This window comes from Octopus sinensis, unplaced genomic scaffold (assembly GCF_006345805.1).
Source record: "Octopus sinensis unplaced genomic scaffold, ASM634580v1 Contig16532, whole genome shotgun sequence".
NCBI classification, from domain to species: domain Eukaryota; kingdom Metazoa; phylum Mollusca; class Cephalopoda; order Octopoda; family Octopodidae; genus Octopus; species Octopus sinensis.
In genome coordinates this window covers 35,492-48,625 of record NW_021834412.1, presented here as the reverse complement: position 1 = coordinate 48,625, position 13,134 = coordinate 35,492, and the positions used below count along the sequence as shown (strand labels likewise).

The window sequence follows — 13,134 nt, the reverse complement described above, 5'->3', positions numbered from 1 at the left end:
CGGGTGTCACAGGAACTGTAACTGAGTCATTCCTTAAAGAAATCGGTCGAAAAATTGCTCATGTAAAAAACGATTGGAGGGAACCAACATGGCTTCGACAAAGATTAGGTTTGGCCGTTGTTCGCGGCAATGCCTATTCGATTATGTCGTCAGCCGCTCGTTCTTAACATGTTTGAAATCGATTCATTAATATATTTGTTCACTATAAAAAATTAAATTTCGGCTAATCAAAGAATTCTAATTTGACAGATACAAGGTCAAAAAATGTAACGCGCGGCCCATGTCACATATTATACGAAAGGATTCACAACTACTTTGATAGAAAATTACTTTCGTGAACCAATGAAGCGTCGGTTGTAGGTAATTAACACTATAAGAAATATGTTATAAAGTATGTAAAACAGTGAAATTTTATTATTTTATAAAAACAATAAGCAGCGTTCCGCCAAATTAAAGGAGTTTGTGGACGATATGTCGAGGATGCCAAGAAGTACGAAAGCAAAAAAGTTTGAGAACCACTGTTCTGGACTATGTTCGAATGCAAGTCGTAAAAAGGCGAAGTGGGAAAAGATAGCAAGAGGATATTCGAAATGCATAGTTTAAGCGAAACCCTTGTTGGGCTACGCGAAAAAGCGCTTTGTGCTCAACTAACTAAAACTAACTCCATTAAAATTATTTTTTGTGCAAGTAACTTTCAATATTAATTAAAAAAATAAATACAGCTTTAAACTTATGCTGAAAACAATTTTTCAATCAAATTAGTTCTTTTTAAACATATGTCTAGTCAATTTTTCATCGGGAACGGACATGGCTTTTCCAACGCATATCAATAGCCATCTTGCGTGGGAATTGCCATTCCATCTTATCCTCTGCTGCTAATTAAATACTGAATAACAGATTCTTTGATTTGTAATTTTTCAAAATAAAGTTTATTTATATATATTTTTTCAAGAACTTGATCAATACCTATAAAAAAAATAATCAATCATTAAAGTTCGTAGAAAATTAAACAAAAACGCTTGTCTTCAAAGAATTGTTAAATTACTATTATTCTTGGCACTATAGCGATTTCATCGGCAATGGCAATGCATATAAAACAATAAATAAATTCACTAGATAGCTTTCTCCATTTCTAGCGATTGCGTGGCCCTTGCATACAACATAAAAATACTGCCAAATTCTTCTGAGATATTCGTTAAAAATAACCCGTAGTGTTGCCTTTGTTCGGCAGCTGAAGCGTAGTGGGATGACAAAAAAACGATCCTCCATGTCTGTGTTCTCGGGAGCATCCACATCAAATCTGAGGATGTGATAAAACACCCCTCATTTTGCTTGCCTAATCTACCACTGGTAATGTAATTCTTGGCCAAAAGTAAAACTTACACAAACAGAAAAGAAAGTTAGCCGAAATAAATAAAAAGAATAATTTCCCATAATAAAATTAAAAGAAAACGAGAGAGTAAAGAAATTATGTCGGGACAACAGTGGTCTTACTAGAGATATAGATACCGTCCAAGAAAAGACGAGTATCCTTATTCTTTACTTTACACATCTCGTGCAAAGAAGAGGCTAACAGTCACTAAAGAACGGATACCAGAACGAGACACCAATTCAATATCATTCCCCTCGACGTAGTACTCATCCTTCAATAACCCTGAAGGTCTAATCGTCACACCCTGCGGAAAAGAATAATTTCGTTTTTCAAGTCCTCCAAATAATTTCTCGATCTACAAAATAAACGACAATATAAAAATAACTGTTAATTTTGTCCCATTTTCAGTAATGTCAATTCCAATCGGAAACATTCGACTAATTGCTCTGATTACATAACGAAATCCCTGGAATTTGACTATTTTTAGATACTTTTGTCACTCCTTTGATCATATTGGTGATGTGGGAGGAAATTGTGTTCAGAAGAGCGACATCACGAGTTGTAGAATTGACTTTTTCTAGCATAATACGTTGTTTCCCCATTTTTATAATGCTTATTGAAGCATGGCGGAAACTTCTTGTGAGACTACCCCGAGGACCTGTGATTGTTATCAGTCGTGCTTTAATTTCGAATGTAACTAAATTAATATCAATGAATATGAAAACCATTTCTAGGAACTTTAATTTCCTGGGTACTCACAATATTTCTCATTAGGCCACAAAGACACCAAATGATATAAAAAACGTGATTTTTTTAAAAATTAATAATTATAAAATATTAATAATAATTAATTATTATCATCAATACAACAGGATTTAGAAAAGAAAAAAAATAATCAAATGACTATGCAATGCTCCAATCAATCACTCTCTTCCCTTTACTTAGGAGATACTCATTTGCCTTTGAGAAGTGTCTACATCCAAAAAATCCACTCCTGGCAGAAAAAGGCGAAGGATGTGGTGCTGTAAGTACACAATGTCTACTCTGCCTTATGTAACATTCGTCTACACCTTATCTATGTGGGACCCCTTTTTTTGAGCATAACTCCCCCACAACATGAACACCACATTATTCGTTTTTTTATTCAACCATTCTACTACGGAATCCGTGAACTCCTCCCATCCGCGTCCCTTGTGAGAATTAGGCTGAGAACTCCTCACTGTAAGGACAGCATTGAGCAAGAGGACTCCTACATTCTTACTGAGAGGATACCTTGCCTTGCCCAACTCTCGAGACATCCATGGCTGGGGATTTTAGTGTGGGGAATGTCCACGGAAAGTTCTTTAAAAATGTTTTGAAGGCTAAGATTAAATACATGAGGTACCTTGGGGGGATTTTTACGGATTTATCAACACTAAAACACAGGCCTAAATATGTCGTCAGTTAAGAGAAACCATTTGCTTGTCCGATTCCGTGATAAGGGTCTTGACCGAGGATGACAACTTTGACCTTATTTAATGTGGTATGAGAAATTACATCGTTTATTGGGCAGAAACGAGTGAAGGAAAATACGTTTTCTGGAGATGGGAAAATTGTGTTGTTTAATCGCTCTTGTTTAATATATTCTGATAACTATTAATATTATTAATTAAAAAACATTTATGAAATAGTCTTTTCTAAATTCGTTTTTTAATTCTTTGAACCAGGATGGACCCACATTGTCAACTAAATTTGAAGTTTGGGTTGCCGCCAATTTTATTTCAGCGGCAAGTTTACTGTTTTCAATTCTAGATATTTGATTTGTAGAAAGGTCGCTTTTCTAATCAATTTTGTTAGAAATTAAACTTTTAAAACGAATGCAGTCAGCTTGGATTGATGGGACATTTTTAAATATGAAACACCCAACAAAGTTGAATATTTTCCAGAGATCATTTATTTGTTGAGTAATTAAAAATATAATTTAGATATTCAATAATATTTAAATAATAATAAATAAAATTTTAATCGGCAACAATAGAGATTTTCTATCAGAATGAATTCGAATAGTAATTTTTTAAAATTAATTTTCGCTAAAATTAATTTAAAAATAAAAATCAATTTATATTAATATACATTTAATCGTTATATTTTAAAATTGTTTCTGGTTTACCTCAGAAAAATTGATTCCTGAATTATGTTTTGAGGTCAACATGATCTATTCTTATATGTCTAACTATGAAATAACTTTAGTATTGTGCTTATTTATATTTACTGGAGCTGTTTATACCATTCCGTACATTCTAACCAGAATTTTTTCTAGCTACAGTTCCACTTTAACTACGTTTAAACAGTATGGGACATGTTTTGTTAACGGAATTCTCGTAGCTCTGACCCTCGGAGTTTTATTTCCAGAAGGATTGGCCGAATATGAAAATATCTCCACCAAATGTTGGCCGTCTTTACATCAATGGAATATTTTTCCAATTTTTGTCATTTTCGTTTTGATGTTATCGATAATTATTAATGGATTAATGAAAAATTCATCACTTGAAGAACACACGGGTCTTCTTCACGAATCACTTACGACACACCAAGGCTATGAGACAATCCTTCCAGAACCATCCGAACTGTCCGAAAACAATCAAAGTCGTTTGTCGGACTTTGTATCTATTTTTCTGGTTTTTACTCTCCACTCTTTGTTTGACGGTTTTACATTGGGTATACAACATGAAAAATTTACGTTATTTTTTGTCGCTACGATTGGGCATAAAATTTGCGTTTGCTTGGCATTGGCCTGCAAAGCAGTTCCGCAAAAATTTTCTCATATTTTTCATTTTGTTTGTGGGGTTTTATTCTCATTTTCCACCCCTTTGGGTGTTTTTGTAACTCGGCAGGTTATGCATAGTTCTAGTGACTGTGGGAAGTCCGCCATATCTATGACAGTCTATATCTTATCCTCGGGACTTTTATTGGATGTTTTATTTTTCCGAGAATTGCCTTCAAGTAGTCTGGTGTCTACTGATTCAACGAAGAGGACCTTTTCTGCTCTGGCTAGTATATTAGGATCTGCGTTTTTATTTGGGACTGAGTGCATTGAGAATTATATTTCGAATAAATAGATAATTATTTGTATATTAATTTTTACAAATAAAATTTTTTATTCTTTTTTTTCCTTATAAATGATTTACACTACAAATTGCATAAATCGGTTAACCGCATAAATTTATATTTAAAATCATAATTTATATGCTTTCCATTCAAAATAGATCGGTTAATTGCATAATTACGTATCGGTTAATTGGATAAATCGGTTTATTGCATACTCTCATTGGGAACATTTACTATTTTTTCTTATAAAAATGTTCGCTTAATTGCATAATTTTTTTTTTAAAGTGAATCAATTTATGATAATTATGTATATTTAATTAGCAGCAGAGGATAGATGGAATGGCAATTCCCACGCAAGATGTCTATTGATATGCGTTGGAAAAGCCATGTCCGTTCCCGATGATCATTTCTTCTTTGCTTGCCAAATCCCCCAGTTTAATAAGGAATTTTTTAGTTCTGGGGCCGAGGACTCCCGATGTCTCCACTGCGATCGGGGCAAAGATGTGGTGTGAGATAATGCACTGTATTTCTTGATTTTTAGCGTTTCGGCCAGGTTGGCTGCGGAGCCCGGCTCTGAAGCCAACGACAAGATGTTCCCGGCGGAGAAGGTATCCGTGCAAGTGGCGTCCCAGATGAGAGACTTGCCATTTTCAAATGGGAAGGTCGTTAGACCATCAGGACGTTTACCATCCTCCCGAGCCAGCCCGACCGGTTCCAGCTGTGAAGGGAATCCGGCAGTTTCCAGAGTCCGCTTGACTATGTCGTTCAGAGCCGTATGTCGAGGGAAGCGTCCGGGACTTCTTTGGCACGATAACGGGTGCAATCCAAAGGGGTCAACGGTCGATCCACAGCGACACCGGTGTTCCCGGCATACGTTCAGACCTAGGCGCAGTGATATGCCGATCCTCAGGCAATCATCGTCCAATAAGGTTCAATAGAACCCATTGGGATAGCGGTCAACCAAGCCCCCGAATATGGTTGTGAGGCAGCCAGTAAGCAAGCCAAGCAACCAGTAAGCATTGCATAATTATAATTTGTAATTTTAAAATTGAATTATTTTTTCACATGTCATGAAATAGCGATGGATGTTGCTAATGAGGACGACGAATATATCGGAATCATGTCCGATTATGAAATATGTTTAATGTCAAGAGATATTTCTTGTGAAGACGATGAGGACGATTCGGATAATTGCATAAGATTTTCCGTCGACAAATGTTATAGTTTTTAACTAAATTACCTCCTTTAAATCAAGTCCAAAAATTGAATTCAAATTATTTTATTTTTATACGATTTCTGATCAATTTGAATTATTTTATAAAATATAATTTTTAAATTAAATATTTAAATAACTAGTTTTGGTCTGTTTGTCATGTCGTCTAACAGTATGCATAATTTGTGAATTTTTTAGCAAGAGCTAAACATAAGAATGATAATGAGTTGTACATCAATAAATTCTTGGAAAAGTTTTTTACATTCTAAGTCTGTAGGAGGAGAAATGAACGAATAAAAATAGCTGAGAGCAGCCGCTGCAATATTTGGGAGCCGTCTCCTCCTCTACTCCTTTCAGAGATAGAAAATTCAACGTAAACTTTGTTTATAACTAAAACATTACAGTGACTCTGATTCTAATTCAAAAAGACATAAAAAGTAAATGCATAATTATTATTATAATCGTAGAAAAAAACATTCTCAACATAAAAGTTCTAAAAACTGTAAAAAACGGAAAAGGAAAAGAAAAGATACGAATCCAGCGTTTCTTCAGACGAATTAATAGGAGAATGGGTTCCTGCTCAAAGTAATGCATTTTAAAGATTATGTAGAAACGAATAAAACTTTGTCCAACAAGGATATTGACAAGTCGAAGGAAGTAATGATTGGTCCTGTGAGAGAAGTGCCTGAGTTTGCGGATAGTATGTTGATGAAACGAATGAAGTAGACTCACTAGATAATAACGGGGTAGATTTGGGAAGGATTTATTGCCCGGAGAAGGGACAGCAATGGCTGCTTATATTGCTGAGGGGAAGAGGATTCCGAGAAGAGGGGAGATTGGATTCAGCAGCGAACAGATCCAGGGATTTGAGAATGAAGGATTCGTGATGAGTGGATCAAGGCATAGGATGATGGAGACTGTGAGGATAAGGAAGGAGGGACAGATATACAATGCTGATGAGAAGAGAGCTTTGCAAGCTTTTAGTGTTCAGGAGCGTATTAAACATGAGGCAAATGTTATTACAAATTAAGAGAAATGATTCACTCAAATCAAAATAAACATTCGTGACCTATTTTTGTTATAATTTACCTATAATATTTAAATACTCCATATATTTAATTAGTTACTTTTACTTTTCTTTAGATTAAATTTTCAATAAGCTTTTTTATTATTACTGTTTCATTTTCATAATGAAGCTTTACTAAATAAACTAATAAAACTTTTCAATATAACTAAATAAATTTTAATCATTACATTCTGTCATATAAAAAAGGCAACTACCATCGAACTTTAAAGTAGCAAAATATAAAAGGAACATAAAAAGAAATCATTGTTTTAAATCACGTTATTTTTACACGTTATTTTTAAATGTATGGTTTCTAGGTCTATTTCGAATTTGTCACAACCCAAATCAAAATTGTTGCAATCAAAATCAGAAAAGTTAAAAACAACATTTATTAAAAGAACTTTTATTCTCTGTTTTTCTTTTCTCAGACATACTAATGTAACCGAGAATTTTCCTATCCGAATCACAATGTTGTCGGGTTATTTCAGTAAATTTTTCTGAAATCCAGTTCTTTAATTGATTTTCATTTTGAATTTTAGCTCTTATAGCTAAATTTTCTGACAGAAAAATATTTTCTATCGGATTGAGGAAGGGAGACACTTCCGATCATCTTAAATGAGGATCTGTCGACTGTTGGTCTGCGACTGAAGAGGCGGACGACCTGGACAACTCAAAAATATTGCACCAACAGAAAATCCTGGTAGAGACTAACGGAGAAGATGTGACTGAACACGGCAAAAATAGAATTCAGAAAAAAAATTCAAAACAAAAGTGAGGTTTCTATCATTCTAATACGAACTTTGCATTCCCAGCGCATTCAGATTTAATTCTTCTTTTTCCTGACACTTGTTTAGTCAAGAAATCAGATTGCTCGAGATTTGGAATAGCAGCGTTATTCTATTTATATATTAATTAAAATAATTGATTAAATAAAAATTTAATTTTTTTCTATTACCTCAATTTCATTATTATTAGTCATTGACTTTTCTATTCTTTTGTAAAATAGTAAATATGGAGAAGACTTCAACACATCATTTAGCGTCGTGACTTGTATCTGAAATAAAATATATTATAATAAAACTTGATCGTCATCAATCATAAGCCATTCACCTCTTTGAGACATTACATAACAAATGTAATGCCCTTTGATGATAGAATAGCCTTGGTGAACAATAACTGAATATAATTCATATCGTTCAGGAGAACCCTAAAATTTATTAAACAAGATAATTACGTTAGGGTTTGTTAAATAGGGGAGCATGTTTATTTTGTGTTCAAATTGAAATTTTGATTTTAGTTTTTGTATAGATCTATATTCGTTCGAAAATCTAAATATTTTACTTGATCATATTTTATCTACTTTTTAATTTGAAAAGTCAAAATGTTTGGAAGCTTATTAATACTTAAAAGCTTTGTAGCCTCCACATAATTTGTACAGCTATTAAATAAGTTAGTTATTTAAATATAAAAAACCTATTACATAAGTATTTATTACTCCCATTTAGTTGTTCAACTTCAAAATATGAGGAAATTGACTTTATGAGTGACGAAGCATACTATAAAAAACTTAATTTCTTATAATACTTTTATTGAAATAGACAAATCGAAAAACGATCAAATTTGTTGAAAGAATTTCCACAACTTGTACAATAAACTAAGAAATAATATAAAAATATCAACCTTGACTAAGAAGAATTCCTTCAAATATTTGTGAAATTATAGTCGGGTCGCCAGAATTAGAACTAAAATAATTATTATTAACATACAGATTATTATTCAGTTTTTCGAGAATGAATATAAAACATTCGTGAGCGTCTTGCTGTTCATCAACTTTTATCGTGTTAGAGAGATCTGTAATTAATTAAAACAAAATAAGTTACTGAATAAACACTGCATAATCATATCAGGGAAAAAGGAGCAATTTAACTTCGTTTTATCGATGTGTAATTTTATCGAGCATTCCAGACATGGTTCATTTTTTAATTTTTTTGACCTGCAAAATTCAAATGAAAATATAAACATAGATTAAGGTGTGGACTAGAATCATAATGTTGATAAAATGGTGGAGTAAAAATTAAAGTCTGTAATACGGAGTTCAAATAGCAATTGTTTCTCATATTTATTAGGCCTGCTTCATATTGTCCGTTTTCTAGAGATTTATTCTTTTTTGCGTTTTTTTTTCTTATCGAATTTTTCATTGAGTTACTACAATATGTTATAAATATATTTATCAAAGAGCATGCTTATTTTTTAAAGTGAAAAAGTAACATTATACTATTCAAAAGTATAAAGTGTTTTTATATTTATCTAATCCTTAGACTTCAAGTTAAGATTACTAAATGCCAGCTACTTACTTTGATTTGTGTATTTTGCGTAGAATCGTTTATATACTCAGAAAAGATCGTAAATTAACGCCTTAAGTTAGTTCTATTTTTACTTTTGTATGTAGTCAATTTCATTAAAACAATTGTTGATTTAAGTAATCAGATAAGTTAAATTAATTATTTTAATGAATGATATAATAAAGGATTCACTAAAAATATAAATTCATGCTGTTTGTATTAAATAAACTATTTAAATTACATTAATCCCAAGTACCTGATTCCCAATTTTTTGCAAAGTACTTTTGTTTTTAGGAAAATATGATAATCTAATATTTAGTATTTGAAGAAAAGTTTTAGTAGAATCGTATTTTTAGTTAATCTACAATATATATTTGTTAAATTTTTTAATTTTGATAATTATTTCTAATTTATTTAATTATTCAGGCAAGAAACATTAAAAAAATGTTCAGAAGACTGTTCTGATTTTCGACTATTTCGAATATTTTGAATGGAAAATACAAATTACATAAAGAAGACGTAAAAGTTAAAAATTCCATTTAACTAATTATTTTCATTATTAATTTAACTATAATTAAAATTATAAAAGAAATTTATACACGATGAGTCATAATAATTTTGAAAACAAATGATTCATAATATTTTTAAATTCAATGACAAATTTTAGTTAATAAAAAATAGTCATATTCTCCGCTATATATTATTTTTATAAATAGCAAATAATGAGTTAGCGGCAAAATGGTGAGAAGGTTGCAAAACGAAAATAACAACAATGATAATAAATTTTTTGAGAATAATAATTTTTTGGATAGACTTCGACAAGAAATAGAAGATTTGGAGAATAATGAATTTTTTGAAAATGAAATTTATAATATTCTTCACCGGCTTCAGGATATTGACCACTGTTTGAACGAATATTTGGCAAACGAAGAGGAGCATATACTAAATGACAGTGGTGTAAGAAACAGAGTTGAACAGTTGGATCAATTGTTGACGGAGAAAATTGATTTTTATATAAATCTATCTACAAACAGAGACACTAATTAATTAACTATAATTTTGATTTATTTGGATAATTTCTTATAAAATTTTAAAAACAATTTCTTAAGTAATAGCATTGGAGCCAACTAAGAGACCGCATAACTACTCAAAATAAAATCTAATATTAAACTGTACAAATAGATTCAACTTACTGCAAGCCGAGATTCAAGTAGCAAAATGGAGATTGGTTCGTCACATTCTACAAATAGATTCATAAGTCCGGCAAATATTGTGATTAAAAATTACTTTTAAAAAACAATGAAGTATAGGTTTTAGGCAATAAGACACATAATCATAAATATGTTTGAAATTCTGTAAAACTAGTGTGATTTTATTATCTTATAAAACAACAATTACTTGTTTTTTTCTTGTGTTCTTTTGGTCCAACTGAATGTACACTGATGACGGCGGGACTTGTCAATCTTTTTAGCATTGTTGATGCGTGGAACCTTCAGCCAAGTGAGTTAGAGATAAGAAAATGGAACAAGGAATTATTAGAATAAATAATTAGGCTAGTGCCATTCGAATTTTGGATTGTCAGCAAATCACCAACAACTGAGATATCAGTCCCTGTGAAGAAACAAAGATCTATTTGACTACAATATTTAAATTTCGTCTTTGAAAAAACAAATATCAAATAAAATCAAAAAAATGTGTTTCCTCTATGTCAAGGAGCAAGACTGGAATACAGATCCAGGAAATGAACGCTCTGAAGGACAGTAGAAGGTACCATGAAACGATCAGAGTACCAGGTAAGTACACAAAAATAGAAGACGAATTGCAGATTCTGTAAAAGCAGCAGAATTAATTGCCAAAATTTAAGAAATCTCTTTCAGGGGAGGTAAGTCACTCCTTTGGGACGTAACCTATGTAGATTCTTTTTCCAAGACGCTTTTGCTTTGGACAGCATGTTATCCAGGATACGCTTGCAGAGGAGAGGAAAAGGTCGAAATACGTACTCCTTTCTGACACACGAGTTCGTACTCTTTGCTTCGAGACCACTAGCGTAATCGGTAAGAAGGCCGAGAAATTGTTCCGAATGCTAGGCGAAAAAATCGCCTTGAATACGCGGAAGGGAGCGAACTAGCTCTTCCAGCGCGTCTCGGTCTCTATTCAAAGCGAGAACTGGCTCTCGATCTGCAGTTTGTCGTCGTCGGACTGACCCCCCAAGTACAGGAAAGCCTGAATCGATCAACACGTTCATTTTGACTTTCTAACTTTCTTTTTTTGAATTCAAGAAATTATTTAAATCAGAAAGCAACGGATTTGCAAAATTAACTGGCTATCCTAGGAAATTCGAATAAAATAGAGGATCTATGCAATAAGTACTACTTCCAATTTAAAAAAGGTGTTATACGGGCCGTAATAATTTCATGTAAAATCTTTAAGTTTTCTACTTTTTTAAAAGTTTGCCCAGTTCACTGACAAGCAAATTGTATTTATGGAGGTTTTCCGCCTTAAATTACTTTAGGTTTTTTGGGGAGATGACCCCAATCTCAATAAGTGTGATTGTGTTCCAAAGATGTCCGGCTTGTTGTTCTCGACCCTCAGATCCATGCTTATTGTCGTTTCAACACAAATCTCCACAGAGTTATTCACAATCACTAACTCAACAGAACGAGTTTTCAACCTCCTGGATTTCTAAATTCCATACTTCGTGCATAAGTGCAGATTTATACACTTACTACTTTGTTGTGTCTTTTAAGTAGTCACTATTTAGCATTCTAACCACACTTCATCGCTAGGTGTCAACTATCTTCCTGCCTGAGTTCGTGGCTGAGTTACAGTGACTGCACAATGCTCCAGATTGTCGAAAATAGATTACGGTCCTGTATTAGACACAGAAGCTCCTCGGTTCACGGGGAGTTATTTCCATGAGATAACCAATGGGAGGACTGACCAAAATCGACGTTGGGATCATTTAAATACTCGAATAGAATTGCATGTAATGGTTTTTTTCTTATTTGCTCAATCAAGCGGTTCTTCTCCACTTCTCTCAGCATGTTCAAATCAAAGTCCCCAGTTTTTGGATGTTGTATTTGTTTTTGAGGTATTCAGCAATTGTGGCCAAATGTGTTTCCTTTGTATGAATGACCCACAGAATCCCATCTTTACTTAGGCAGTAACGAGACTTTTTCTCAAGATCACGGAGGAATTGGAAAACTATGATTACTTTTGTGAAGGTTTGATACGAGTCGTCCCCCTAGTTGGCCTCTTGGAAGGTAAAGCCTTTCTTTGTTTTCAGGCTTTAGGTGAATTCGGTGCTGTACAAGGATATTACGCACATTTTTTTCAATCTGTTCAAATTCGGTTAGCTCAATATTGACGAGTTCAATGTAGTAGTTTTAGAGGGATAATGCGTGTTCATTTATGGCTTTAAATAAGTTGCAAGAGTTTAATTTTGTCTTCGAAAGATTATCGATCTTCTTTTTTAATTCTTCAAAGAGTGTGTTCAGTACTTTGCTTTTCAATATTGCACTTCGATCTTCTAGAACTCCAAGGTATCTGTAACCATCAATCCCATCAACCAATTTAGCCTCCGACCGAAGGTCAGCCATGTTAGCTGCGGACTTTTCGACATTTTTTCCGTCCGTCGGCTCCAAGAAATTATTTACCTCATACTCATCATTGTATCTTCTTTCCGTGAAAATATTTTTAGGTCATCTATGAAAATTAAGCGGTTTGTTGTGTATGTAACAAAACAGTGGTCTTGTTTATCCATCATAAATTTTGGGTACCTTGCATTCAGAATTCTATTTTTCCTCTCCGATTACGTGATGGTTCAACGTTAATTTAATTCTCCATTTCTTAACAAAATCTTCACGAAATTTACAATCCAGGGAATGAGTTCAGAATTTTCGAAAATTTGATACAGAAAGTCGTGATCGACCGAATCGAATGCTTTCTTCACATCAATCCAGGTAGAAAACAAGTTATTTCCTTGTGCTTGTAAATGCACTGATTAATTATTGCCTGCTCCTTAGCACCCTAGCACATTGGTCAAGTTCCCAGC

General features: G+C 33.1%; 2 protein-coding genes across 2 annotated transcripts; both read right to left on the bottom strand.

The window, feature by feature from the left end:
* Positions 1-1,544: 1,544 nt before the first annotated feature.
* On the bottom strand, positions 1,545-2,100 carry LOC115230845 (60S ribosomal protein L9-like). Its single transcript, XM_036499843.1, has 3 exons — positions 1,864-2,100; positions 1,758-1,832; positions 1,545-1,727 (listed from the first exon to the last, which is right to left on the bottom strand). The coding sequence occupies exons 1-3, from the start codon at positions 2,098-2,100 to the stop codon at positions 1,545-1,547; spliced, it is 495 nt and encodes a 164-aa protein (XP_036355736.1).
* A 336-nt stretch (positions 2,101-2,436) lies between these two features.
* LOC115230844 (uracil-DNA glycosylase-like) lies at positions 2,437-12,679 on the bottom strand. Its single transcript, XM_029800969.1, has 3 exons — positions 12,581-12,679; positions 2,834-3,004; positions 2,437-2,676 (listed from the first exon to the last, which is right to left on the bottom strand). Exons 1-3 carry the CDS (start codon positions 12,677-12,679, stop codon positions 2,437-2,439), a joined length of 510 nt encoding a protein of 169 aa, XP_029656829.1.
* Positions 12,680-13,134: the final 455 nt, after the last annotated feature.